General features: G+C 51.3%; 2 protein-coding genes and 1 pseudogene across 3 annotated transcripts; 1 reads left to right on the top strand and 2 right to left on the bottom strand.

Annotated features, from left to right (window-relative positions):
• Positions 1–655: 655 nt before the first annotated feature.
• On the bottom strand, positions 656–1297 carry LOC149125795 (NADH dehydrogenase [ubiquinone] 1 subunit C2). The gene has a single exon (XM_089301352.1). The coding sequence runs from the start codon at positions 1175–1177 to the stop codon at positions 815–817; it is 363 nt and encodes a 120-aa protein (XP_089157478.1). The 5' UTR covers positions 1178–1297; the 3' UTR covers positions 656–814.
• A 14435-nt stretch (positions 1298–15732) lies between these two features.
• On the bottom strand, positions 15733–21668 carry SYF2 (SYF2 pre-mRNA splicing factor). Of its 2 annotated transcripts, none has more exons than XM_089301351.1 (7): positions 21534–21668; positions 21262–21369; positions 20781–20906; positions 19010–19127; positions 18544–18634; positions 17230–17328; positions 15733–16533 (listed from the first exon to the last, which is right to left on the bottom strand). In XM_089301351.1, the coding sequence occupies exons 1-7, from the start codon at positions 21552–21554 to the stop codon at positions 16368–16370; spliced, it is 729 nt and encodes a 242-aa protein (XP_089157477.1). In that variant the 5' UTR covers positions 21555–21668; the 3' UTR covers positions 15733–16367. The 2 variants fall into 2 exon arrangements, with proteins under 2 accessions (XP_089157477.1, XP_002716059.1); XM_002716013.6 differs by having other exon boundaries at positions 21606–21668.
• A 3552-nt stretch (positions 21669–25220) lies between these two features.
• LOC127493773 (small nucleolar RNA U3) lies at positions 25221–25326 on the top strand (annotated as a pseudogene).
• Positions 25327–27223: the final 1897 nt, after the last annotated feature.

Below are 27223 nucleotides of genomic sequence, written 5' to 3'. Positions count from 1 at the left end.
GCAGAAGACACCTGAGACACGGGTGTCTCTCATCACACGCCTGCCCCATCACCCACCACTCCTGGTCACCTCCCAGGCCGGCCGCTTCCCATTGCAAAAGACCTCGACCTGCAGCGGCTCTCCAGCTGGTGAGAGCAGCGGCCTCGCCCACAGGGCTCGTGCGGACACACATTGCCAGACCCTGCGCCCGGAGTTTCTGATTTCACATTTCTTTCTTTCTTTCTTTCTTTTTTTTTTTTTTCAATTTTTTGACAGGCAGAGTGGACAGAGAGAGAGAGAGAGAGAGAGAGAGAAAGGTCTTCCTTTGCCGTTGGTTCACCCTCCAATGGCCGCCGCGGCTGGCAGGCTACAGCCGGCGCACCGCGCTGATCCCAAGGCAGGAGCCAGGTGGTCTCCCATGGGGTGCAAGGCCCAAGCACTTGGGCCATCCTCCACTGCACTCCCGGGCCACAGCAGAGAGCTGGCCTGGAAGAGGGGCAACCGGAACAGAATCCGGCGCCCCGACATTTCTGACAAATCCCCACGTGCAGCCGGGGCTGCTGTTCCCCGGACCACACTTTGAGAATCGCGGGGCTACAAGCTAGAAACCTGAAGGTACAGTGCCACCTAGTGGATGCTTCCTGGTAGTACCCTAGGCCAACTATCACTTTGATTCTTTTTTTTTTTTTTTTTTTTTTTTTTTTTTACTCACAACTATTTTAATTAGAGGTGTTAACATATAGATTAACATTATCTTCAGCTATCATGGAAATATGCTCTATAAAATTCAGAAATAGCAGGTATCGATGAACCTGGAGCAAGCATTTTGAAGATTTCAATGCACAGGATGGAATTCTTCAAGAATTTCACCGTAAGTTTTCTTATCTTTTTCAGGAAAATCCTCTGGATGTGAATTCATATACCCAAACATGTCATGGTCCCTCACAGCATACATATAATCTTGACGTTTTAAAAGATAATAGCCAGCAAAAACAAAGGAAGTAACATATAAAAGCTGGCGATGCAAACCGGCCATCGTCACAGGCCTCCGCCGGAGAGCGTTATCAAGCAGGCCGGAGCAGTAGCCCATGAAGCCGAAGTAGAGCAGCCGCGGGTCGGTAAGCTTGGGTGGCGGCAGGCTCCGGGCCTCATCAGGCAGGAACTTTAAGGGCTCTCGGCCCGGCCGTCCGCTCATCATGGTGTCGCCGTTCCCACCTGAGGCTCGGCCTCAGAATTGCAGCCACAAAGAAAACGACCACGACCACTGCACCGGTCTAAGCAGCGGACTTTTCTCCTCCGAGCGCGGGGCTAAGCGTACCCAAAAACTAGGATTGTCTTTTGTGTGCTTGGGAAGCCATGACCGTATTCCAAGTTCCTTTAAAGAAATGAGATGTCACAGTATTTACAATAACACGGCAGTGATTTTGAATCAACTTAAACCAGAAACAGATTCTTTTCCACCAGAGGAAAACCACGTTAAATATCTAAAAAGAAGAAAAGCGCGGCTGGCTTTGTTCTCTGGCCACTCTCCCATCGCCAGATGCACACGCCCCTCCCGAGATACCACACGCACAGCCCGCCCTCGCGCCGCCCTGGGGGCGCCACGCCGACCGGGAGCCGTGGGCAGCTTCTGCAGGAGAGGAACCCACAGGAGCCTGCCGTGACCGCTGCACACCCCGGCCGTGAGCGCGGCTCAGGCTTCTGTCCGTGGTAACCGTGTCACAGCGAGCACACGCCCGGGGCTGGTGTGCTGGTGCCAGATCCTGTCCCGGCTGCTCCACTCCGATCCAGCTCCCTGCTAAAGAAGAGCAGCCAACGATGGCCCACATGTCCGGGACCCTGCTCCCCATGTGGGATACCCAGATGAAGTTCCTGGTTCGGCCTGGCCCAGCCCAGCCCAGGTCGCGTGGTCATCCAGGGAGTGAACCAGCAGATGGAAGGGCTCTCTCTCTCGCTCTCTGTAACTCCGACTTTCAAAAACAAAATTTTAAATATTTAAAAAAAATGAGTGACCACACATGGAAAAAGCAAAAGGCTCTTTTTTAAAAAAAAGATTTACTTTAAAATCTTTAAAAATTTTAGACAGACAGAGGGAGAGGTCTTCCATCCACTGGCTCATTCCCCAAATGGCCATAATGGCCCGAACTGGACCAATCCTAAGCCAGGAGCCAGGAGCCAGGAACTTCTTCTGGGCCTCCCACGTGGGTGCAGGGGCCCAAGGACTTGGTCCATCTTCTACTGCTTTCCCAGGCCATAGCAGAGAGCTGGATTGGAAGTGGAGCAGCTGGGACTTGAACCGGCGCCCATATGGGATGCTGACACTGCAGGAGGCGGCTTTACCCACTGCGCCACAGCACCAGCCCCCAAAATGCTTTCTTAAAGTTGAGATCTTCTGGGGCTGGTGCAGTGATGTAATGGGTTAAGCCGCCTCCTGCAGCGCCGGCATCCCACTCATATGGGCACCAGTTCAAGTCCCGGCTGCATCACAGTTGATCCAGCTCCCTGTTAATGCACCTGGGAAAGCAGTGGAAGATGGCCCAAGTGCTCGGGTCCCTGCACCCACGTGGGAGACCCAGAAGAAGCTCCCAGTTCCTGGCTTCGGGCCTTGCCTGGCCCAGCCCTGGCCATTGCAGTCATTGAGGAATGAACCAGCACGTGGAATATCTGTGTGTGTGTGTCTGTCTGTCTGTCCTTCCTCTCTCTGGCTTTCAAATAAATAAATAAATCTTAAAAAAAAAAAACAAAAAAAAAAACAAAAAACAAAAAAAAACAAGTTGAGCTCTTCTGCACCTCTCTGATTCTCATCTCTCAGGTCATTTTTCCATTCACCCGGATGTGTCACCTGTGTCCAAGGCCTGGAAAAGCCCCGGTGTGTGACTCCACGTGGCACACAGAGCTCGGGGCCTCCCAGCGGGCAGGCTGCTGGGCTTCGGCGGCGTGGAGGTCAGGCTCCCGCTACAAAGGCTGGCGCGGGAGCGCGCGGAAGTGACAGGGACCGGAGCGGTGTTTGGTGCCAGCGGCTTGTATTTGATCTCCAGATGCGAAGCAGCTGACAGATAATTAGTCTCACTCAGATCCGCACGGCTCCCGCGCCGCCCACACGTGCTACAGCCATGCGAGTGTGAAAATGTGTCTGCCCGACTTGGCCTTTGATTGAGAATTCTCTGGAATGAACATACCCGGAAGGCCTGAGGACCCCGGAGCCCTGCCCGGGGGTGCATCTGGGGAGAGGGTCTTGTCCCTCCCTGAGGCCCCGGGAGCAGCGAACACAGCGGCTTTCTCCATCCCAACAGCCGATCCCGCCCTAACCAAGCGGGAGAAACCGCTCAGCTTCGGGTCTCAGCGTCCGAGGCCGCCGAACCCCAGAGACGAGGGCCCCTGCAGGTGCGTTCTGTGGCCATTGTGGTCCCTTCGCCGCGAGCTACTGGCGGGAATGAGAACGGACCACGGAGCAGGACAGGAGCCCTGGCAGCCCAAGAGGCAACAGGGCGAGGCGGACGCAGGGGCTGCCTGCCCACTGCCTGGTCCCTCCTGCCTCCTCACTGGCACGGATGCTCCGACAGGGGCACCAGGACCCCGGCCGCAGCATCCACACGGACATGTATGCGCCCTGGCTCTCGGCCTCCACCTGGTGCCGCCCTGGTCATTGAAGCCCTGGGGGCAGCGAACCCGCAACGGGAAGATCTCTCTCTGTCACTCTGCCTTTCAAATCAATCAATCAATATTGAGGGGGTGGGGAGGGGAGGGAGGAGGAGGATTACCCTGTCACCTTCCTGTGGCTGCACGGTGCAGAAAATGGCTTTCCCGCCCCTCGGCCACATGGCTCGCTTGGGCCCATGGGAGGTTTCCTGGTTACTCGGGCAGGGTTTCGATGCGTGCGGCCCAGAACGAGTCGCGTAGAGCAGCGTCTGAAGCCAAGTACCTGCAGCTGAGCAAACCGCAGCCAACCCACTGGCTGCGCCAACACAAGCGGGGGCCGGTGAAGCTCACGGCCTTGCGCGAACCCGTTCACGGCCAGGACAGCTTCCCGGGACCATTGCACCGCCAGGGGAGACTCAGCCGTGGCCCTGCCACCATCGGTGCCAGCCCGTGGACGTCATGCCCAGTGCTGGGGCACAGAGCAGAGGCCAGAGGCCAGCACGCTGAGGCTGTCCACCCAGAGAGAAGGGCGACCTCGCCACACCACTGGGCAGTCACCCACCCCCATGGGCTCCTTCCTGTTCAAGTTCATGTTAGCCAGGTGCCTGTTCCTCACCCTTGTTGGCTTTCCTAAGAACGGCAGAAACTTCCCCAAAGCCTGCATCTGCCCATCTCCCCCACCACCACCACCACCACAGCAGCCCCCAAAGGAGCGGGCTGTGTGTGTGTGTGCGTGTGTGTGCATGTGTGTGCGTGTGTGCATACATGTGTGTGACATGTATGTGTGCATGTGTGTGTGCATGTCACAAATCCTGCTGCTTCGCGTCCATCAAGCCACCTGCTGCAACTTGGCCTGCAGGCAGCTTTTTAGAGCTGCCTGAGGGGGAAGCACCTTAACCAGCGTCAAAGCTTTGCTCTTCTACCGGAAACTAACATTCACAATGGCCCCGCATCCGGACAGCTCTGCTGCAGCCCTGCTGGCCTCCGGACAGCTTCTCAGACACACGAGGCCCCGCCCCACCTGCGGGCCCCTGCCCCGGGCTGTGCCCCACCGCTGACGCCCTGAGCTCCCCGCTTCCGCTCAGGTCCTGCCTGCTCAGTGAGGTGGCCAGGAGCCATTTTACCCGAAATTGTATTTCCATGAAGCTGGAGGTGTGGCGTGGCGGGTGAAGCCGCCGCCTGTGATGCCAGCATCCCATACAGGTGCCAGCTGGTGTCCCGGCTGCTCCACTTCCGATCGAGCTCCCTGCTACTGACCTGGGAAAAGCAAAGGAAGCCGGCCCAAGTGTCTGAGCCTCTGCCACCTACAGGGGAGACCCGGATGAAGCTCCAGGCTCCTGCTTCCGCCTGGCCCAGCCCTGGCTGTTGTAGCCATCTGGGGAATTGAACCAGCAGATGGGAGATTCTCTCTCTCTCTCTCTCTCAATAACTCTGACTTTCTAAATTAATTAATTTTAAAACTAAAATAAAGTTATATTTCAACTTTGTACACGTGTTGAAATACTGCCGTATACCCCATAAAAATGTAGCAGTATTACATGCTAATCAACAATTCTTTCAATAAAAAGGTTTTTTCAATCATAATAAAATAAAATTACACCCTGTCCCCAGAATTCCCAACCCCGTATCCTGTTCTAAGGTTTGGTTTGGCCTCTGGCAGCAGTAAGAGCCTCTGGCAGCTGCACTTGTCTTTTATTTGTTTCTCCTTGCTAGTATGTAGCGCCCGGTAGTGCGTACAAGGGCCTGGCCCCGAGTCCTGGCTCCCACCCTCCCCCGCCCCGGGTCCAGCTTCCTGCCGCCGTGCACCCTGGGAGGCCGCGGCGATGGCTCCAGCGGCTGAGTCCCTGCGTCCCCCTGGGAGCCAGCACTGGCTCCAGCTCAGCCCTGGTCATGGAGGGCGTGTGGGGAGCGAGGCAGTGCATGGGAGTGTTTTCCTGCTCTCTCTCTCTCTCTCCCTCCCTCCCTCCCTCTCATAAACAAATAAAAACAAATCACTGCTTTGCTCCCCTCCCTGTCACAGCCGTGCCCCTGCGACACTCCCTGGCTGCGGGCGCTCTGGAGCCTCTGTTAAAGGAATCCTTTCCTTGACCGATGGGCGTTCCTGCAGAGGGAGCCGTCCCTCTGGAGAGGCCACCCTGGCTTCTCCGTCTTCTCCAGGGGCCCCCTGGATACCGCACTGTTAGGAAACTGGCGCAGTTGTAGCCAGGTGGCCGCATGGCCCAGCTACCTGAGCCAGGCTCCACCCCCATCCTAATGGGATTCGCTGCTCCTGCTTCCCTGCCCGCCCTCAGGCAAAGTGTTTTTTTTTGTTTTTTGTTTTTTTTTTTTTACAGGCAGAGTGGACAGTGAGAGAGAGAGAGAGAAAGGTCTTCCTTTTGCCGTTGGTTCACCCTCCAGTGGCTGCCGCGGCCGGCGTGCTGTGGCCGGCGCAACGCGCTGATCCGATGGCAGGAGCCAGGTGCTTCTCCTGGTCTCCCATGGGGTGCAGGGCCCAAGCACTTGGGCCATCCTCCACTGCACTCCCTGGCCACAGTAGAGAGCTGGCCTGGAAGAGGGGCAACCGGGAAAGAATCTGGCGCCTTGAACGGGACTAGAACCCGGTGTGCTGGTGCCGCAAGGCGGAGGATTAGCCTAGTGAGCCGCAGCGCCGGCCCAGGCAAAGTTTTAACAGGGCCTGTTCCTGAACACTCTTGACTCTTCTCTCTCGATTCAGTTCCTCTCTCTAGCCTCCTCCTCTGGGCTCTTGGCTCTTGGTTCTGCTCTCCTTTCTCCACTTCTCTGCTCTATCTTCTCTCCTTGCTAGCTCCTCTCCTCTCTGTTTCTCTCTTATATTCTCTTTCTCTCTTTTTCCTTCGCCACCCCTTCACTCCGGTCTGTAGGGTGTTCCCCAGTAAACCCTTTCCCTTACTCCGGTGTCCGGTGTGCTTTGCGACAGCTGACATTAAGATATAACACCGCACCCCTGTGCATTTGCGAAAGTCACACCCCCTGCGTGTTAAACAGACCTTCCCAACACGATGCTACGCCCACTGACAGAAACCTGCACGCTTCGTTGAGATAGAATACACTCACCGTAAAATTTGCCCTTTTACAGTGCACAGTTCAGTGGCTTTTAGCACTCCCAGGGTTATAATTCTAGAACAATCTCACCACCCCAGAAGGAAACCCCACTAACATTCACTCCCCATGAGCCCCTTCCCCCTCACGCAGCCCCCGGCAACCGCTCCTCTACCTGCTGGGTGACAGGTTTATCCTGAACATCTCACGAGCGGGATCACGCGGTATGTGTGGTCTCTGTTTTCCATTTCTTCTACTTGGCAAAACATTGTCAAGATTCAGCCACGGGGCCAGCGCTGTGGTGCAGCAGGTAAAGCCGCCACCTGCAGTGCCGGCATCCCATGTGGACACCGGTTGGAGTCCCGGCTCTTCCACTTCCAATCCAGCTATCTGCTGTGGCCTGGGAAAGCAGCAGCGATGGCCCCAGTCCTCGGGTCCCTGCGACCCACGTGGGCGACCTGGATGGAGCTCCCAGCACCTGCCTTCAGCCCAGCCCAGGCAATGTGCGGAGCTGTCGGTTAGAGAGCCGCCGGCTGCCCACACCCGGCCTGGCAGGCCACACACAGCAGCAGGCCTGCTCCCGAACACTCTCAAACCACATCCAGGATCTCTCAGTTTTCCCTTGTTTGCTCCTCGTTGTGGAACGAGACAGGCTCAAACTTCGGTAAGTGATGTGAGGGTTAAGCTAGTCCCACACACAAACCCCGGACAGACAGACAGACAGTCACAAGAGAAAGCAGCATCACATGGCAGCCAGTTGGGGAGGGGACTAGCGGATGGAAGATCTCTCTCTCTCTCTCTCTGTCTCTCTCTCTCTCTGCCTCTCCTCCCCTCTCTGTGTAACTCTGACTTCCAAGTAAAATAAGTAAATCTTTAAAAATAAATAAATTAATGAATTAATTAAATAATTAAAAAGAGAGTTTCGAGGCTGGTGCTGTGGCATAGCAGGTAAAGCTGCTGCCTGCAGTGCTAGTGTCCCATATGGACGCCAGTTCAAGTCCCGGGTGCTCCACTTTCAACCCAGCTCTCTGCTATGGCCTGAGAAAGCAGTAGAAAATTGCCCAAGTCCTTGGGCCCCTGTGCCCACGTCGGAGACTCGGAAGAATCTCCTGGTTCTTGGCTTCAGCCTGGCCCAGCCCTGGCTGTTGCAGCCATTTGGGGAGTGAACCAGAGGATGGAAGATCTCTTTCTCTCTGTCTCTCCCCCTCTGTGGCTCTGACTTTCAAATAGATAAATAAATCTTTTTTAAAAATTAACGAGAGGTTCAAATTAGTCCTGGGCTTCCCCTACCTAAAGATTTCATAAACCAATAAATGTATATCTCCCATCCTCCCCCCATGGGAAGAAGAATTTTCTATAATAGTTATGAATTAATGTTACGACGAGAAAAGAAGCCTTTCTGTTTGTTTTTACGTCCCCTAAAAAAACGCTGTTAGGTTGAAACATTGCAAGAATGATTTTGCAGCTATGCGCCTTGGGTGCCACAAGGGGGCGCGAAGCAGCGGCCGCGATCGCCTGGAGACGCTCGGGCACCCTGGGCCGGGCCCCTCGCCCTTCTGCCTCCAGGCTCCGCCCCTGTCCGCCCGGGCCTCTAAGCCACAGGAGCGACTGTTAGAAGAATGGGGAATGTCCAGACAGGATTTCGTGGTATGCTTTAACGTCTGACGGGTGGGGGACGCCCTCCCGGCATCCCTGTGTGCATATCTGAGACTGTCAGGTGCTGTTTGCATCCTCAATGGACCGGTTCGGCTGAAGAAGCACACACCTCTTCCCCTCCACGCACACGCACCTGTGCGCAGGCACGCACACCTTTCAGCAGGAGAGATGTCAGCACTCCCAGCCGCTCCTTCTCCATCCAGCCCAGAGCGCTCTCAACAGCCTGTAGGATTTCCAAACCAGAAAACCGACAACAGAGGGGCAGTCATTTGGCCTCGTGGTTAAGACACCCTTTAGGACACCTTCATCCCACACCAGAGTGCCTGGATCCGAGTCCCAGAGCTGATTCCAGCTCCCTAGGAGGCTGTGATTAGGGCCAGCACTGTGGCACAGCTGTGGCCTGCGGCAGCAGCATCCCATATGGGGGATGTGGAGCTGACTGTTCCACTTTCCATCCAGCTCCCTGCTAATGTGCCTGGGAAAGCAGCAGACGATGGCCCAAGTGCTTGGGCCCCTGCACCCATGTGGGAGTCCTGGAGGAAGCTCCTGGCTTAAGCCTGTCCCAGACCTGGCTGTTGTGGCCATTTGGAGAGTGAAACAGCAGATGGAAGATCTCTGTCTCTCCTTCTCTCTCTGTAGCTCTGCCTTCCAAATAAATAAATAAATCCTTTAAAAAGAATAATGCTGAGGTTATGCCTCAAGTAGTTAGGTCCCTGCCACCTGGATTGGGGTCCGGACTCCCAGCATTGGCCCAGCTCAGCCCAGGCCACTGCAGACGTCGGGGTAGTGAGTACGCAGATGGGAAGTATCTGAGGTTCTCTCTCTCTCTCTCTCTTTCTCTCCCTCTCAATCTATCTATAATTACTTTGATAATTTTTAACAAGACATAATTTTAAAAAATAATCCCATCCCTGGGAACAAGATTGTCCAAAATGTGAGCATTTGTTCGAGCTAGAGCCTAGCGTGGGGAGGAGACACTGTTTCTGCTGCTCTGGCCGTCAGAGCCACAAACCAGGTGGGACTCCTGGGGCTCCAATCCCGGCTCTGCCAGAGCCATCACCTCGCACAAGCGGGATCCTGGCTCCAGGTGCTTTGGATCAGAGGAGCAGCCCAGGGAGAGCAGGAAATCAAACCTGCAGAAGCAATGCATCCTGGCAAAGAGCCCCAGGGAATGAGCCAGCGCGGGGCAGAGCCTGGCGGGGTGACCATGGCCGGCTGGCGCTGCTGGGAGCTCAGAGCCCCCCGCCCCGACTGCCCCCTCTCTTCAAAGCCTCCAACTGGCAGCAGACAACATCCTGCTGGCTCTTACAGCACGGCCAGGACTTTCAGGGATGGGGAGTGAGTCACATGGGAGTCCCACCTCCCTGGAAGATTCTGGAAAGCTTGATGTGGAGTGAGGAGAGGAGAGCAGAGCCAGTGTGGGAGATTCGCACTCGTTCCTGGTTGGTGGGTGCTGTTAGTGGCTCAGTGCCCACTGCGAGCCAGATGCCGGTCTCAGCACTCTGCACCTGCACAGTTCTCACTCAGTCCGAGCCAGGCATTAGTAACGCTTCCTAGAACTGGGGAAACTGAGGCACAAAGTGCATGGGTGATGTCACAGGCTGTTTCATATGGAAATACAGGAGATCCCAAGTAGCTAAAGCAATCTTATACAACAAAAGCAAAGCCAGAGGCATCACAATACCAGATTTCAAGACAAACTACAGGGCAGTTATAATCAAAACATCCTGGGACTGCTACAAAAACAGATAGATAGACCAATGGAACAGAATAGAAACATCAGAAATCAATCCAAGCATCTACAACCAACTTATCTTTGACAAAGGAGCTAAAATCAATACCTGGAGCAAGGACAGTCTCTTCAACAAATGGTGCTATGAAAACTGGATTTCCACTTGTAGAAATAAAAAGCAAGACCCCTACCTTACACCTCATACAAAAATCCACCCGAAACGGATCAGAGACCTAAATCTATGACCATATTCCATCAAATTATTAGAGAACATTGGAGAAACACTGCAATACATTGGCATAGGCAAAGAGTTCCTGGAAAAGACCCCAGAGGCACAGGCAATCAAAGCCAAAGTTGACAAATGGGATTACATCAAATTGAGAAGCTTCTGTACTGCAAAAGAAACACTCATCAAAGTGAAGAGGCAACCGACAGAATGGGACAAATTATTTGCAAACTATACAACTGATAAAGGATTAATAACCCAAATAGATAAAGAGATCAAGAAACTCAACAACAAAATAAGAAACAACCCAGTTAAGAAATGGGCAAAGGACTTAAACAGACATTTTTCAAAAGAGGAAATCAAAATGGCCAACAGACACATGAAAAAAATGTTCAGGATCACTAGCCATCAGGGAAATGCAAATCAAAACCACAGTGAGAGGCCGGTGCTGTGGCTCACTAGGCTAATCCTCCGCCTGCAGCACCAGCACCCCGGGTTCTAGTCCCGGTTGGGGTGCCGGTTCTGTCCTGGTTGCTCCTCTTCCAGTCCAGCTGGAAGTGGCCTGGGAAGGCAGTGGAGGATGGCCCAAGTGCTTGGACCCTGCACCACATGGGAGACCAGGAGGAAGTACCTGACTCCTGGCTTCGGATCAGTGCAGCACCGGCTGTAGCGGCCATTTGGGGGGTGAACCAATGGAAGGAAGATCTTTCTCTCTCTCTCTAACTCTGTCTCTCAAAAAAAAAAAAAAAAGAAAAGAAAAGAAAAAGAAACACACAGTGAGGTTTCACCTCACCCCAGTTAGAATGGCTATCATACAGAAATCTACAAGCAACAAATGCTCGCGGGGATGTGGGGAAAAAGGTACCCTAATTCACTCTTGGTGGGAATGTAAACTAGTCCAGCCACTGTGAAATACAGTATGGAGATATCGCAGAAATCTGAATATATACCTACCATATAACCCAGCCATCCCACTCCTGAGAATTTACCCAAGGGAAATGAAATCAGCATATGAAAAAGTTATCTGTACCCCATGTTGACTGCAGCTCAATTCACAATAGCTAAGATATGGAATCAACCCAAATGCCCACCAACTGAAGACTGGATAAAGAAATTATGGGATATGTACACCATGGAATACTACACAGCAGTTTAAAAAAATGAACTCTGGTCATTTGCAACAAAATGGATGAAACTGGAAAACATCATACTTAGGAAAACAAGCCAGTCCCAAAGGGACAAATACTATATGTTTTCCCTGACCTGTGATAACTAATAGAGCACCTAAAAGGCAATATGTAGAAAAGAAATTGACATTTTGAGAAGCAATGACTTTGAACTTGACTGTTGAGGAACAGGGTTTTGTTTTGTACTTTTTATACTATTTGTTGAACTCGTTACTTAACATAGTTAATCATATGTGTATGAAGTTAATTGAAAATTGATCTTAGTAAAAAATAAGAGTGGGAATAGGAGAGGGAGGAGGAAGAGAAGTGGGAGTGTGGGTGGGAGGTTGGGCATGGTGGAAAGAATCACTATGTTCCTAAAGTTGTAATTATGAAATGTATGAAGTTCATAACTGTAAAGCTGTATAGTTCTGCATACATTCCTATGGACTTACTTCTAAGGGTACAGTTTAAAAACTTGCCCTGGGACCCCAAATCCCCTTAAGCTGGCTGCTAAAAATAGCAAGTATTAAAGTGATCATATGGATAGGATTAAGTGTTAAAGTGTTATGTGATAACATAGATAGGATTAAGCATTACAGTGATCATATAAATAGGATTAGGTGTTTGGTAATAATTATAGAGAGAGTGGCTGGCACTGTGGTGTAGAGGGTAAAGCTGCTGCCTGCAGTGCCAGCATCCCATATGGGCACCAATTCGAGTCCTGGATGCTCCACCTCTAATCCAGCTCTCTGCTATGGCCTGGGAAAGCAGTGGAAGAGGGTCCAAGTCCTCACATGGAGACCTGGAAGAAACTTCTGGCTCCTGGCTTTGGATCTTCACAACTCCAGCCACTGCAGCCATCTGGGGCATAAACCAGCAGATGGAAGACACCTCTGTCTCTCTTTGTCTCTCTGCCTCTGCCTCTCTGTAACTCTGCCTTTCATGTAAATAAATCTTTTAAAAATAATAACTATAGAATTAAAAAAGAGTGAATGCTCCAATATAGGAAGCAGACACATAGAATGACAATTACTTTCAGTAACACTCTGACCTCAGAATCAGCCCTTAAGACATCCTGATCTGGCTGAAAAGCCCACGAGAACATTTCAAGCATGGAAAGCCAAAACACTATGACAAAAAAATGCCCTACATGAAGGACCTTGGTGGGTGAGACCCCAGTGGAAAGAAGTGGTCATCAAAGAAAAATGTACTTTTTTCTGAGGGGAGGAGAGAATTTCCACTTTGCTTATGGTCTTTTCTGAATATGATGCAATTTGTGAATTCAAAAGCCTAGCCAGCTCATTTCTAGAGTCTTAGGTGGTCACTGACATCATACATAAGAGTGTTAATTGTTAAATTAACAACAGGAGTCACTGTGCACTAACTTCCCATGGAGAACCTCTGTCCTCAAAGAGTTGTATTATGAGAGTTAACAGTAAAACTTGTTCTCAAGTTCTATTTATTCTTGTTCTCAAGATTGATTTCATTTTAGTGTATTAAGTGGAGGATATTCTTATGTACCATAAGTCTTAGTTATGCCTAAGTGTCCAACTCCATTGCTTGTTTTGTTAGATGCTTCTTTAAAGATAAAACTTGTTCTCAACGACTTACTTTCTTTTAATGTATTAAGCAGAGGATATTCTTATGTCTCAGAAATTATAGTTATGTCTAAGAGCTCACGAAAGATGTATCATTCTTGGGTGTTTCTTTAAAGTTAATTAATTTTATTAAAAAAGTGAAATTAACTTTGAGATGCAATGACTGAACAGTCCTTGTCTCGACTGTTGAGGAACAGTTAATTTTTTATACTAATTGTTAAACTCTTTACTTAGTATAATCTTCTATGTATACAATTAACTGAAAATAGATCTTAGTCACAAAATAAGACCGGGAATAGGAGAGGGAGGAGGAAGAGGGGTGAGAGTGTGGGTGGGAGGGTATGGTGGGAAGAATCATTATATTCCTGAAGCTGCACTTATGAAACACATGAAGTTTGTATTCCTCAAATAAAAGGTTTCTTTGGGGAAAAAAAAAAAAAAACCTGAAGAGCAAAAGAAAAAATTAAGTATCCATGCTGACGTCTACCCACAGTGCACCTCAAGGTCACCACACAATGGAAGAGGAGACGTTTCTCTGCAGAGAAGCCTTCCAGAGATAAATGAAGAAGGGATGGAGCTGGAATGTCACCACTTAGTGGCCCCTAATGGACGATGACTCCAGGAGATACCCAGCAGCTGCTTACAGCTCAGGAGGCAGGCCCACGTTAACTGACCTTCCAGTGCGTGGGGGACACTATATGAAGTGCTCATCCTCACTCTAATCACACCTGTAGGCCCAGCTATCAACTCTCAGGAAAGGCGAGGCACAAAGGAGCCAGTTAAGTGGTGCCATTGGCCCACAGAGAAAGCAAGCAGATGAATGCTTGCCAGGGCTGGGGCAGGGGCAAACGGAGCGTAATTGCTGAATGGGCAATAGATTTCTTTTTGGGTGGAGGGAAAGCTCTGGAATTATATTACTCTTCCTCTTTCAAATAAATTTTAAAACAGGGTTGGGGTATCTGGCACAGTGGTTGACACACCTTGGAACACTGCCCTCCCATATAAGGGTGCCTGGGATGGAGCCCCAGCTCTGCTTCTGATTCCAACTTGCTGCTAATGCACACCCTGGGAAGCAGCGGTGGGGGCTCAGGTAGTGGGTCCCTGCCACTCACTTGCAAGACCCAGGTTAGTTCTGGGCTCCCGACTGCAGCCTGACTTAGCCCTGGCTGCTGTGCATATATGAAGGGGGAACCAATGGAATAGATCTTTGTCTATGTCTCCCTCTGCCTTTGAAACAAATAAAAATTTAATTCTGGAATTAGGAGCCAACACCTGCCACGCCAGCACAGCATGAGCGCGAATTCCAGTCCTGGTGCTCCACTTCCAATCCAGCTCCCTGCTAGTGTGTCTGGGAAAGCTGCAGCAATGGCCCAAGGGCTTGGGCCACTGCTACGCATTTGAGAGACCCGGATGTAGTTACAGGCTCCTGGCTTTGGCTTGGCCCAGCCCTGACAGTTGTGGCCACTTGGGGGGTGAACCAGTTGATGGAAGCTCTTTCTCCTCTCTCTGGCACTCTGCCTTTCAAGTAAAATAAATATTCAAAGAAAAGAAAGAAAAGGAAATCCTGACACCTGTTACGACATGGATGACCCCTGAGGACACTATGCTAAGTGAAAGAAGCCAGATACAAAAGGACTGTACTGGGAGGTTTGGGGCTGGCATCGTGGGGCAGCACGTTAAGTCACCAGCGATGCCAGCAGCTCATACAGATGCTGCTCCACTTCCAATCCAGCTCCCTGCTACTGCACCTGGGAAAGCAGCAGCAGATGGCCCAAGTGCTTGGGCTCCTGCACCCAGGTGAGAAACCCGAAGTTCCTGGCTTCTGTCTAGTGAGCACCTGCTGTCATGGCCTTTTGGAGAGTGAACCAGGAGATGAACGATCTGTCTCCCCCTTTCTGTAAACTCTGCCTTTCAAACCAATAAATCTTAAAAAGAAAAAAGAAAAAAAAAATAGAAAAGGAAATAAGATTGGCTGTGAATTGATTCCTGAACATGGGCACCAGCTAGCTGAGACTCATTGCACTACTCTTCTTTTGACTATGGTTGAAATTTCTTACAATTAAGAAAATTTTCAGTGTGTATGGAAAGTCAACACGTCTGTGTGTTTGTGTGTACACACAGATAATTGTGGTTTAAGATTTATTTGAAAGGCAGTTGCAGAGAGGTCTTCTATCCACCAGTTCACTCCCCAAATGGCTGCAACGGCCGGAGCTGCGCTGATCCGAAGCCAGGAGCTTCTTCTAGGTCTCCCACAAACGTACAAGGACCCAAGGACTTGGGCCATCTTCAACTGCTTTCCCAGGCCATAGCAGAGAGCTGGATTTGAAGTGGAGCAGCCAGGACTCGAACCAGCACCCACACAGGATGCCAGATCTGCAGGCAGCAGCTTTACCTGCTATACCACAGTGCCGGCCCCAGACAGTTGTTTTAAATAACGTTGTAAGGATTCTATTCCAAAGCACTGTACTGCTTTTTTAGAAAGGTGATATTCACAGGATGGTCTTGCTTCTCCCTGAACCTGGCCGCGTGTGGCCACAGTGGAGACAGGAGCTGCCCTCCAGCAGCCAGTGTGGGTTCAAGGTCAGTGACTTGCTCCCCTGGTCCAACTCTGGATTCTGTCAAATTCCCAGTAACATTCATGGTATAGTGACTATTTTGTGAATATTGCCACCAATCTTTTTTTTAAAAAGATTTATTTATTTCAAAGAGTTATACAGAGAAAAAAGGAGAAGCAGAGAGAGAGAGGTCTTCCATCCGCTGGTTCACTCCCCAGTTGGCTTCAATGGCTGGAGCCGTGCCAATCCAAAGCCAGGAGCCAGGAGCTTCTTCTGGGTCTCCCAAGTGGCTGCAGGGGCCCAAGGACTTGGGTCATCTTCTACTGCTTTCCCAGGCCACAGCAGAGAGCTGGATTGGAAGTGGAGCAGCCCGGACTCGAACCGGCGCCCATATGGGATGCCGGCACTGCAGGCGGCGGCTTTACCCACTATGCCACAGCACTGGCCCCACCAGCAATCTTAAACCCAAAATGCTTCAGGGATTGAACAGTTTTATACATTTAAAATACATTTAAAAATATAATTAGGATTTATACAAAGTATATTTTTACAAAATAACTTCACTACAAGAAATACATCTTATATCCAAGCACAAAAATGTGGAAATATACATGGACATGTATGTTTAAGAAAAAACATTTATTTCTAAGTGCTGCGTGGGAAGGCAGAGACCAGGTTCTGGGTTCAAAGCAAACTCAATCTGGTGGCAGAGATTTTCACCTACTGTCAAGTTTATAAAAACAGTTCCTGAAGGGATTAAACAGCTGTTCCTCTTTCCAAATTCTGTTTAATTTCAGCCGTGTACTTCCCGTAGAACCTTTCGGCTTTCTTGTTGAATTTGGCATTTCTCTCGTTAATGTAGTCAATATCTGCATCGTCGTTGTAAGGACGTCTCCGGCTGTATTTGTCTCGCTTTTCAATTCTAGAGGAAGAACAACATAATTCACAAAATTCAAAACTGTCTCGATGCAGTACAGCTGAATAGTGAGGAACGGAGGCAGTACGTCTAGAACACGATGTTCTGGGATTAAAGCTGATGAACAGGATGCCCCTGGGTATGAATCGTGAAACTCGGCAAATGCAAACTCATCTTCAGAGCATCCTGCAACAGCACCGCTGCAGTGCTGGGATCTGCACACCCAAGTGTCACCAGAGGTAACCATTACAGTAACCGTACCCACCGTAACAACCATGCCCGGCACGGAGCATGTAGGAGAACACACTGAACGGCCATTGTGCAGGGGCCAGTACGTGCCAGACCTGGCTCTCACTACACCTGCTAACCCCCATGTGTAGACTCACTCTGTTCTACCTAACACACACACACCCATCAGGGTTAAAAACGTGGACACAACTTCGGCACATTAACTAGAACATTCTTGCTTCTTCAAATCAAATAGTGGAATAACTGTTAAAGTCAAACCCCTAACAGTTTTCTCCAGACCCCTTCAATTCAACTTCTCCAGTGCTCTGTATCTCTGCTCCAAACCCCAGGGACTCCACCCACGCTTGCTGTGAGTCTTGAAAACCGCATTTCTGTCCGCTGTCACTCAGAGCACATCCTACGCCCACGGTGCCATCTGCGCGTGACCTCGCGGGCTGCCCCGCTGGTACTCACTGCTTTTCCAGGTCGGTGACCATCCTGTCGATCTCCTCCGCAGAGGGCACGTGTGTACCGTGCAGCAGACTGTTGGATGTCGGGAAAAACTCTTCTCCACTGGAATGACAGCAAAACAGCCTTCCGGTACCGCAACAAGCGCTCCACCCCACATTCACACAGACCCCGCTCACAGCGAGAGAGAACAGATACCAGACCCCACCTCAACGGTTTTTAAAAAAGGAAATACAGAACTAGAAAGGACTAAAGCAATCCACCCCCTCTAACACCCCTTCCCCACCCCACCCTTCCCCACTCCCACCCTTCTCCTCGCACCCCTTCCCCACCCCCACCCTTCCCCACTCCCACCCTTCTCCTCACACCCCTTCCCCACTCCCACCCTTCCCCACTCCCCCCCTTCTTTCCACTGGTGAACGAGCCAATAGCCAGAGGCCGCAGGCTCACCAAAGCCAAAAAAAATGAGGAACAAACTTGGGATTACACTTCTAAGCTCAGGTCTCCTCTCCTCAAAAGCGGGGATTTGCTACTACAGCCCACCACCTGCTGGTGGCAGGGTTTTTTTGTTTATTTGAAAGGTAGAGTGACAGAGAGTGAGAGACAGAGAGAGATCTCCTGCCCACTAGCTTACTCTCCAAGAGCCCTCCACACCTGGGGCTGGGCCAGGCCGAAGCCAGGGCTCCCACATGGGTGGCAGGAACTCAAGGCCGTGAGCCATCATCCGCTGCCTCCCGGGCACACGCAGGATGCTACACCGGAAATGCCCAGCAGGGGACTGAGACCACTCGGCTACGGGACACGGTGCTTTAACCCACTGCCCCACAACGCCCACCCCTCACCACCTGTGTCACTGGGACACAGTCACACCCACTCACTGGTCTCCTCTACGGCCGCCACCTTCACACTGAAGCAGCACAGGCGAGCAGTTACGACAGACACCAGACGGCCCACAACGCCCAAGATACTCACTCACTGTTCCTGCACATGAATTCAGCCAGGCCGCGCCGAAGCAGCCGGCCTCCTGCAACAGCGTCTATGGGACGATAATCTGGGCTGACCCCTCGCCCTGTCCTGGAATGCCCGGCCAGGAAGAACGAGGTGCTCAGCCTGAACTGCCGTGCGTGAATGGAGGCCCTCTTAGCTGAGGCTAGCCCAGACCTCACCACAGCTGAGGCTAGCCCAGACCTCACCACAGCTGAGGCTAGCCCAGACCTCACCATTAAAAAGAGGATGCGAGGGAGACAGACAGGCAGACAGACAACCCCCCAACACACAAACACATCCACACTGCCTTGGAATGGAAACTTAGCAACTTACTGCTTCTCTCTCAGTCTCTCATACGTCTCCATGTCAGGCTTGATCTGCTTGGTCAACCTGTGATACTGGCGTAGCTGGGCGGCAGCATAATCTAAAAATAAAATGAGACCCAGAGATAATGATTCCTTGTTGGTTACTACTTTTCTGAGGGAACTAAAACACCAACATTATTAAGAAACGCATGCATGAAGCACTATGCACAGCCTCTAGCCTAAAGATACTAATAAACATACTTGGATTAATTTTACCACAGAACATAAAGGATCCAATTGTCTGAAGTGCAGCCCTTTTTTTTTTTCACTCTGCCCAGTGAGAAATATTTGCATTTTTCATGGGTTCAGGCCTCTCAGAAAGTTTCTCACGAAAGAAGCTCGAGGTGCACATCGTCTCTCCACGCCAGCAACACTGAGCCACGCTCATCTCCCAGGCCAGCGCAATGCTCACGCTCAAACAGTGTCAAGCGTACCTGAAAATCCGAGATCCGGGTTTTTCCTCTTCTTTTTCCTCTCCCACCTCTCTGCATCCTCTGCGCTGATCTCCAGCAACTTCACTTTCTCATAGTCTTCCCCCCTGGCTGCACACTCCTACAAAGAGGAAAAGGAGCGGGCATTTGGCCTGGAGTTGAGACACCGGATCTCACATCAGAGCACCTGGGTGCGAGTCCCAGCTCCACTCCTGACTGCATCCCAGGAGGCAGCCGGCGAGCACGCACGTGGCCGGCTCCTGGCCACCACGCGGGAGACCTGGATGAGCTCCCAGCCCCAGCAGTTTCAGGCACTGGGGGAGTGAACCATGACAGGAGCCCTCTTTCTCTCTCTGCCTCTCTTTCTTTCTCAAGAAGAAACAGCTGATACCTACAATTATGTTACAAGTAATGATCTATTTTAAATCAAGAAATATCGAAAAGACATCAAGTAACATTTTTAAAATAATGACTCATATTTAAAGGAAACTTGGGAATCCACTAGGGTGTGTAGAAGGGAGCATATGAGAATTCTTTACCACATCTTTGTTAAAGATTTTTATTTATTAGTTTGATAGGAAAAGTTATATAGAGGCAGAGAGAGAGAGAGAGAGAGAGAGAGATCTTCCATTTGCTGGTTCACTCCCCAAATGGCCACAACAGCTGGAGCTGTGCCGATCTGAAGCCAGGAGCTTCTTCTGGGTCTCCCACACAGGTGCAGGGGCCTAAAGTACCTGGGCCATTGTCTACTGCTTTCTCAGGCCACAAGCAGAGAACCTGATTGGAAATGAAGCGGCCAGGACTCAAACCAGCACCCATATGGGATACCGGCACTGCAGGCGGCAGTTTTACCACTACGCCACGGCCCCAGCCCCCAGACCGTTGTAAATGTCCTGTATGCAGTAACTCATTTAATTCATAAGTAACTCATGTAACTACGATTATAATCCCTTTCTTACAGATGAGGAAATGGAGATACAAAGAGATTAAACAATTCACCCCGCGGGCTCTGTGGTGCTAAGCCCCAGCGTGGGACACCCGCATCTCTGGCTGCACTGGTGGCTCAAGTCCCTGCTCCTCCCTCCACTCCAGCTTTCTGCTGGCGCATCTTGGGAGGCAGCAGGTGCCGGCTCAAGTGCCTGGGCCCCATCACCCACGTGCGAGACCCGGACAGAGCTCCAGTCTCCCGGCTGCAGCCTGGTCCGGGCCTGGCTGTGAGGGCATGTGAGGAGTGAACAGCACATACCTCTAACTCTCTCTCTGCCTTTCAAGTAAATAAAAAAAAAAAAACTTTTTTTAATGGCAGGTAGAGTTATAGACAGTGAGAGAGAGAGACAGAGAGAAAGGTCTTCCTTCCGTTGGTTCTCTCCCCAAATGACCACTATGGCCAGTGCTTCCTCCTGGTCTCCCATGCGGGTGCAGGGCCCAAGCACCTGGGCCATCCTCCACTGCCCTCCCAGGCCTCAGCAGAGAGCTGGACTGGCGGAGGAGCAACCGGGATAGACCCCGGCGCCCATATGGAATGCCGGCGCCGCAGGCAGAGCAGGCAGAGGGTTAACCAAGTGAGCCAGGGCGCCGGCCCTAGTAGATTAAAACCTTTCCTTAAAAATAAGCATAAAAAAAAACCCTCCCCTCAAAGCGTGCGAGCTACCAAAGGACAGAGCCAGGGTTCAATTCCCGCCGTTCACCGCCAGGGCCCGCGTCCGCGGCCCCCACGGCCCCCGGCCCATACAAGAGAAGGAAGAGACCCCGCCCACAGCGACAGGCTCCCAACCTTTTTCTTTTCTTCCTCCTGAAGCTCCCACTCCAAACGAGCCTTCTTGGCCTCCCAGTTTGCCGGTAACTTGAGTCTCTTATCTTCTTCCACAACCTCCTGGTGGTTTAACTTACGAGCTTCGTTCTAGAAGCGAAACACGGAGAGCAGAGGCTGAGCCTGCACACCGCCCGCTCTCGGGGCTCGCGGATCGCCTCCGAGATGGACAGCGACCCAGGGAAGCTTCCGCCCGCGTCCGGCCAACGCAGCCCACCGAGCAGAAACGCCGCTAGGAACACACGTGCAAACCCGAGACAGACAGACAAGGCAGATCGGGGTGCAAGGGGCGGGAGCGCCAAGGCGCACTCCCCAAAGTTGTCGGGGCGACTGCAGTGGCCGCCCGCGGGACGCTCCAGCGCGGCGCGGCGTCTTCCTCGTCCCCTAACAACACGCAAAGGGCCCGGGCAGGTGACGGTCCGAGCGGGCCCCCGGGACCACTCACCCGCTTCAGGTGCAGCTCCCGGAATTTGCGCAGTCTCTGTTCGCGCTTCTGGGCCGCCAGCTCCTCGGCCGCCGTCAGGGCCCCTTCCTCGGCGCTGTCCACCGGCACCTGCAGCGAGGAGAACTAGCTTCAGGCGGGGCCGGCTTGGCTTCCCCCGGGACAGCCCAGGCCGAGTCCTCGCGGATCCCGGCAGGACGGGTGGGGCCCTCCACCGGCGACCCGACTCCAGGGTCTGGCGCCTCCCTAGCCCGTCGCCCAGGCTTCGCCTCCACCTCCGCCTCCGGACTCTCCATCTCCTCCTGACTCCATTAACAAAACCTCCTAGGCACAGCGCTGGCACTCACCTTCTGGACTTCAGCCGCAGCCGCCATTACAACCTCTCTCTTCCCACTTCCGGCAACAACTCCGAAGACTTCCGTCAGCCTTTGGAAAGCCTCGTCAGACAAGCCCCGCCCCTTCCCGACAGCCTCGGGAATGCAGGGCCAATCGCTGCCCCTTCAAGCGGTGCGAGGTTTTCGATTGGGCAGGGCCGTGCGCAGCCGCAGAGGGCTAAGGAGGTCAGAACCGGAAGGGGAGGAGGAAGAAAGGGCGGGGCAAAGGCTCGGAAGAGGGTGGTCGGCTAAGAGCGGCTGAATGGAGCCTGGTGGGCAGTGGGTCCGCGCTGTTCTCGAGAGCAGAGAATGCTTTCCGTTCAGCACTGAGCCAGTGTCACCTCCTCAGAGAGGAGGCCCGGCTTCCCGGACCTCCCGCCGCGTGACACTTAACTCCTCGATAGTGTTAGGGATCCTTCCTGTGCGCTGGTTTCCCGTTCCTGCATCAGCCGCCGCAGGGCAAGGCCCGTCCCGCCCTGGGCCAGCAGGCAGACGGGCTCCCATCCAGTCACAGGGCGAGGTCGCTTCGTCACAGAGAAATCCGGGGCGCCGACAACTCGGAGAGCTGTAGAGACGGGAAATACTCCCCAGCTAGTGCAGGCGTGACATTAAACATGCAGTTTGTGAATAATTAAATCCGAATCATGATGAAAGAACCTGTTGTGTGGTCGTCTTCGATACAGTCGCACAGCGATAAAAGGGCTCACGTATGAGGTGGTGCATTTCGGGTTTTTGGTTTTAAGATTTTTTTTTTTTTTTTTTTTTACAGGCAGAGTGGACAGTGAGAGAGAGAGACAGAGAGAAAGGTCTTCCTTTTGCCGTTGGTTCACCCTCCAGTGGCCGCCGCGGCCGGCGCACCGCGCTGATCTGAAGCCAGAAGCCAGGTGCTTCTCCTGGTCTCCCATGGGGTGCAGGGCCCAAGCACTTGGGCCATCCTCCACTGCACTCCCTGGCCACAGCAGAGAGCTGGCCTGGAAGAGGGGCAACCGGAACAGAATCTGGTGCCCCGACCAGGACTAGAACCCGGTGTGCCGGCGCCACAGGGCGGAGGATTAGCCTAGTGAGCCGTGGCGCCGGCCTGGTTTTAAGATTTTTATTTATTTGAGAGGTAGAGTTACAGAGAGAGAGAGAAGGAGAGAAAGGTCTTCCTTCCGCTGCTTCACTCCCCAAATGACCACAATGGCCAGAGCTGGTGGGGCTCCTGGCCTAGATTTTTTTTTTTTTTAAGGTTTATCTTGTTGCGCGTGGCAGGTGCAGCAGCCAGCAACACCCTCCTCTTCTCCCAGGGGGTGGCCTGGCAGCCGTGTGTGCCCCCACTGCACTGTGTGAACCTGAATGCACATTAAATTCTCCAACCGCACCAAGAAAAAAAAAAAAAGATTGTTTATTTGAAAGGCCGAGTTATAGATAGGGACACACACAGAGCTAGCGAGCAAGCTTCTTTGGGCCTCCCACATGGGTGCAGGGGCCCAAGCACGTGGACCATCTTCCATTGTTTCCCGGGCCATGGCAGGGAGCTGATGGGAAATGTTGCAGCCGGGACTCCAGCAGTCACCCGTACGGGATGATGGCATTGCAGGCTGCGGCATTACCCACTGTGCCACAGCACCGGCCCCTGGACTAGGATTTTGAAAGTCTCCTCTCCCTACTTCCTCCCATCAACCCAGGTGAGCAGGATGACCCTAGAACTGGAGACGGGGAAGAGTATTTGTCTTCATACAGTGAGCTGGTCACTCATCCCAAACTGCACTACTGCCCTTGGGTGTGGGACAGCCAACGAGGGAGCGGACGGAGCAGGAAGCAAGGGAAAGCCTGTAGCCAACAACTACTGAGGAAGAAGGACCTCAGAAGTGCCGAGAAGACCAAGGTGACACGCCGGGAACTCTTGAACGATGGGAAGGGAACAAGGGGCAAAGGAAGTCCTCACTGGGGCAGGAGGTCAGCAAGCAGCAGCTGCAACTGGACACAAGGGTACTGCACAATATAGGGAGAACAGTCAGCTGCAGGGCCAAAAAAACTAAACAACAGACGACCACACATTTAACTCACCTGAAATACTGTATAAAGAATAGACAGTAGCTATTTTTTTTTCCCAAAGATTTACTTATTTATCTGAAAGGCACAATTACCGAGAGAGGGAGAGATATCTTCCATCACTGGGTCACTCCCCAAATGGCCACGACAGCCGGAGCTGCGCCCATCAGGAGCCAGGAGCTTCTTCCAGGTCTCCCACACAGGTGCAGGGGCTCCAAGGACTTGGGCCATCTTCTGCTGCTTTCCCAGGCCATAGCAGAGAGCAGGATTGGAAGTGGAGCAGCCGGGACTCAAACCAGCACCCATATGGGATGCCGGCACTGCAGGCAGTGGTTTTACCGGCTACGCCACAGCGCCAGCCCCAGAATATAGAGTTTCGACAGAATGCACAGAAGCCAGATGCAATGTGAAGCTGTGATGTAATAATCAAGGTGTCACCCTCTGCAGCCCACTGAGTCCCTGGACTGCTACCACCACCGAAAGAGAGGAAAGCAGAGACGCTGTCTGTTTGGAGAGGGCACGGCACCAGCCTCATATAAAGTAGCCTTGCTAAGAATCAATGCGGCCTACGTGGTAAAGCCCCTGCTTCTGATGGTCACCTTGCAGGAAACACAGACACCAAGGAGCACGTCAAAGCACGTGGCACAGAGGCAGCCAGCAAAACCCACTTTGGGAAACTATAGGAGCTGCTTTTCCAGCCCCCACCCCCTTTCCCACACAGAAAAAAACATGGGGTTAAAAAAATGGGGAGAACCTATAGATTAAAAGAAGGCTTGGCAGATATAATGATTAATTACAACATATGGACCTTGTTTGAATAGTTCAAACTAAAAATAATGAACATTATGAGATCATCAGGAAAACATGAGCACTGGTAGGGTATTTGATACAAAAGGATTATTTGGGCAGTGTGATGATGATACTGTGCTATGTTTAAAGAGATTAAAATGTTTACAGAGGGGCTGCCACCGTGGCATAGCAGGTAAAGCCACTAATGCACCTGGAAAAGCAATGGAGGGTGGCCCAAGTGCTTGGGCCCCTGCACCCATGTGGAAGACCCGGAAGCAGCTCCTGGCTCCTGGCTGGCCCTGCCCTGGCTGTTGCAGTCATTTAGGGAGTAAAACAGTGGATGGAAGACCTCTCCCCCTCTCTCTGTTAAGTCTGCATTTCAAATAAGATCTTTAAGAAACACATTTTAAAAGTATTTAGAGACGAAACACAGTTGAAAATCGATTTGTATTCTCGGCCTAATTCTACCACTAACTTTGTGACCTAAAAACTTTTGAACTTCATCAACCACAAGGGAGTTGGGTTTGTTCAGTGTTTTTCTTTAAATTATCCTTTAATATTACTATTTCAAATGCTTTTGCTTTTTTAACTTTTTAAAATCCATAATTCTTTCCATTTTTTTATAAATAATTATTTTATGGAGGTTGAGAGATTTGTGGAGGTTCTGGTTTTTTTCTAGAGTTTCAGTGTGGGCTTTGCTGGCTACATTCTGATGGTGTCTCCTAACCCCATTGGAGACTGAGAAACTGTTAAAATGGGTTTCTCAAGACTATACTTTCAGGGATCATTTCTATAGTTCACTACTAGAGAAGTTTCTCTGTTAACTGAAAAGTGATCCCTGTTAAATATAAGAGTGGGAATAAGAGAGGGAGGAGATGTACAATTTGGGACATGCTCAATCGGACTTGCCCCACATGGTGGAGTTAGAAACGTGCCAGGGGGTTCCAATACAGTCCCATCAAGGTGGCATGTACCAATGCCATCTCACTAGTCCAAGTGATCAATTTCAGTTCACAATTGATCACACTGATAGGTCTAAGAGTCAAAGGGATCACACAAACAAGACTAGTGTCTGCTAATACTGATAGAATCAAAAAGGGAGAGAATGATCCAACATGGCAAGTGGGATACACAGCAGACTTATAGAATGGCAGATGTCCTAAATAGCACTCTGGCCTCAGAATCAGCCCTTAAGGCATTTGGAACTGGCTCTGAAGAGCCCATGAGAGTATTTAGGCATGGAAAGCCAAGACACTCTGAAAAAAAAAAAAAAAGACCTAAATGAAAGATCTCTGTGAGTGAGATCCCAGTGGAAAGAACAGGGCCATCAAAGAAGGAGGTACCTTTCTCTGAAGGGAGGAGAGAACTTCCACTTTGACTTTGACCCTGTCGGAATAAGATCGAAGTCAGCGAACTCAAAAGGCTTCCATAGCCTTGGCAACTCATGACTAGAGCCTAGGGAGATTACTGATGCCATAAGCAAGAGTGTCAAATTGTTAAATCAACAACAGGAGTCACTGTGTACTTACTTCTCATGTAGGATCTGTCCTTAATGTGTTGTCCAATGTGAAGTAATGCTATAACTAGTACTGAAACAGTATTTTACACTTTGTGTTTCTGTGTGGGTGCAAACTGATGAAATCTTTACTTAATATATACTAAATCGATCTTCTGTATTATAAAGATAATGAAAAATGAATCTTGATGTGAATGGAATGGGAGAGGGAGCAGGAGATGGGAGGGGTGCCAGTGATAGGGAAATTATGGGGGGGAGTGGGGGAGCCATTGTAATCCATAAACTGTACTTTGGAAATTTATATTTACTAAATAAAAAAAAATTTTAATGGGTTTCTCAAGGTGTGAAGACCCCCTAGTGGCTGAAACTCACCTTCAGTGGACCCTCCAACGTCCTCTCAACCAGGTCTGCTCAGTGCAGCTCAGCTTTGGGAAGCCTTGTTTCCTCCCAGGCTAAGGGAACTGCTCAGGTCCCTTAATCCCAAACACTGCTCCTGCCACACTGCCACACTGTTACCCGAAGGCAGGACAACCATGCCCAAAGGTTTAGGCAGTCGTTTGTCCCCACCTCACACCCCACCACACACACAGCATCCTCCAGTGGCTTCCCATCCCCACCACACACACACAGCATCCTCCAGTGGCTTCCATGCCTCTCGGGAGAAAATGCAAGCCCCTGCTTTGCCTGGCCCACAGGACACAGACAGGTTACATCTCTTTAGATTTTTTTGTCTATAGTAACAAATTTTGTGTCATGGTGGAATGAAGCTGAAAACTAAATCACAGGAAGTTATGCAGATAAAAGACTTAAGTTTCCTGCAACCCTAAGTTAGAAAAGCTCATTTGGAATGAAGATGACAGAAAACTCAATGCTGCCATTCTCACAGCTGTGGATTTAAATGTCTCATAGAGGCTGTCTACGGCAAGAACGAAATACACAGTATGAGAACAGTGTGTGGAACATTCAGAACAGTGCCTGAGCACCCTTAGAGTAGCATAAGCATTGGCTAATAGGGCACAGGGCTAAGCTACGATGACAGAAGCTCTAGCAATAAATGATAAAGTTCAGTAATCTCACCGGCGCCGCGGCTCATTAGGCTAATCCTCTGCCTTGCGGCGCCCGCACACCGGGTTCTAGTCCCGGTCGGGGCTCCGGATTCTGTCCCAGTTGCCCCTCTTCCAGGCCAGCTCTCTACTGTGGCCCGGGAGTGCAGTGCAGGATGACCCAAGTGCTTGGGCCCTGCACCCCATGG

This window comes from Oryctolagus cuniculus, chromosome 7 (assembly GCF_051225735.1).
Source record: "Oryctolagus cuniculus isolate XC-2025 breed Fujian yellow rabbit chromosome 7, ASM5122573v1, whole genome shotgun sequence".
Lineage (NCBI taxonomy): Eukaryota > Metazoa > Chordata > Mammalia > Lagomorpha > Leporidae > Oryctolagus > Oryctolagus cuniculus.
Note: the sequence above shows the minus strand (reverse complement) of the source record. Positions and strands in the feature narration are given on the sequence as shown.

Coding starts and splice junctions, on each gene's coding strand:
- LOC149125795 (XM_089301352.1), bottom strand. CDS start 1,177: ATGATGAGCGGACGGCCGGGCCGAGAGCCCTTAAAGTTCCTGCCTGAT.
- SYF2 (XM_002716013.6), bottom strand. CDS start 21,632: ATGGCGGCTGCGGCTGAAGTCCAGAAG. Junction 20,907..21,261: donor GGGAGCTGCACCTGAAGCGG/GTGAGTGGTCCC, acceptor TTTCGCTTCTAG/AACGAAGCTCGTAAGTTAAA. Junction 17,329..18,543: donor GAGAGACTGAGAGAGAAGCA/GTAAGTTGCTAA, acceptor CTGTCATTCCAG/TGGAGAAGAGTTTTTCCCGA.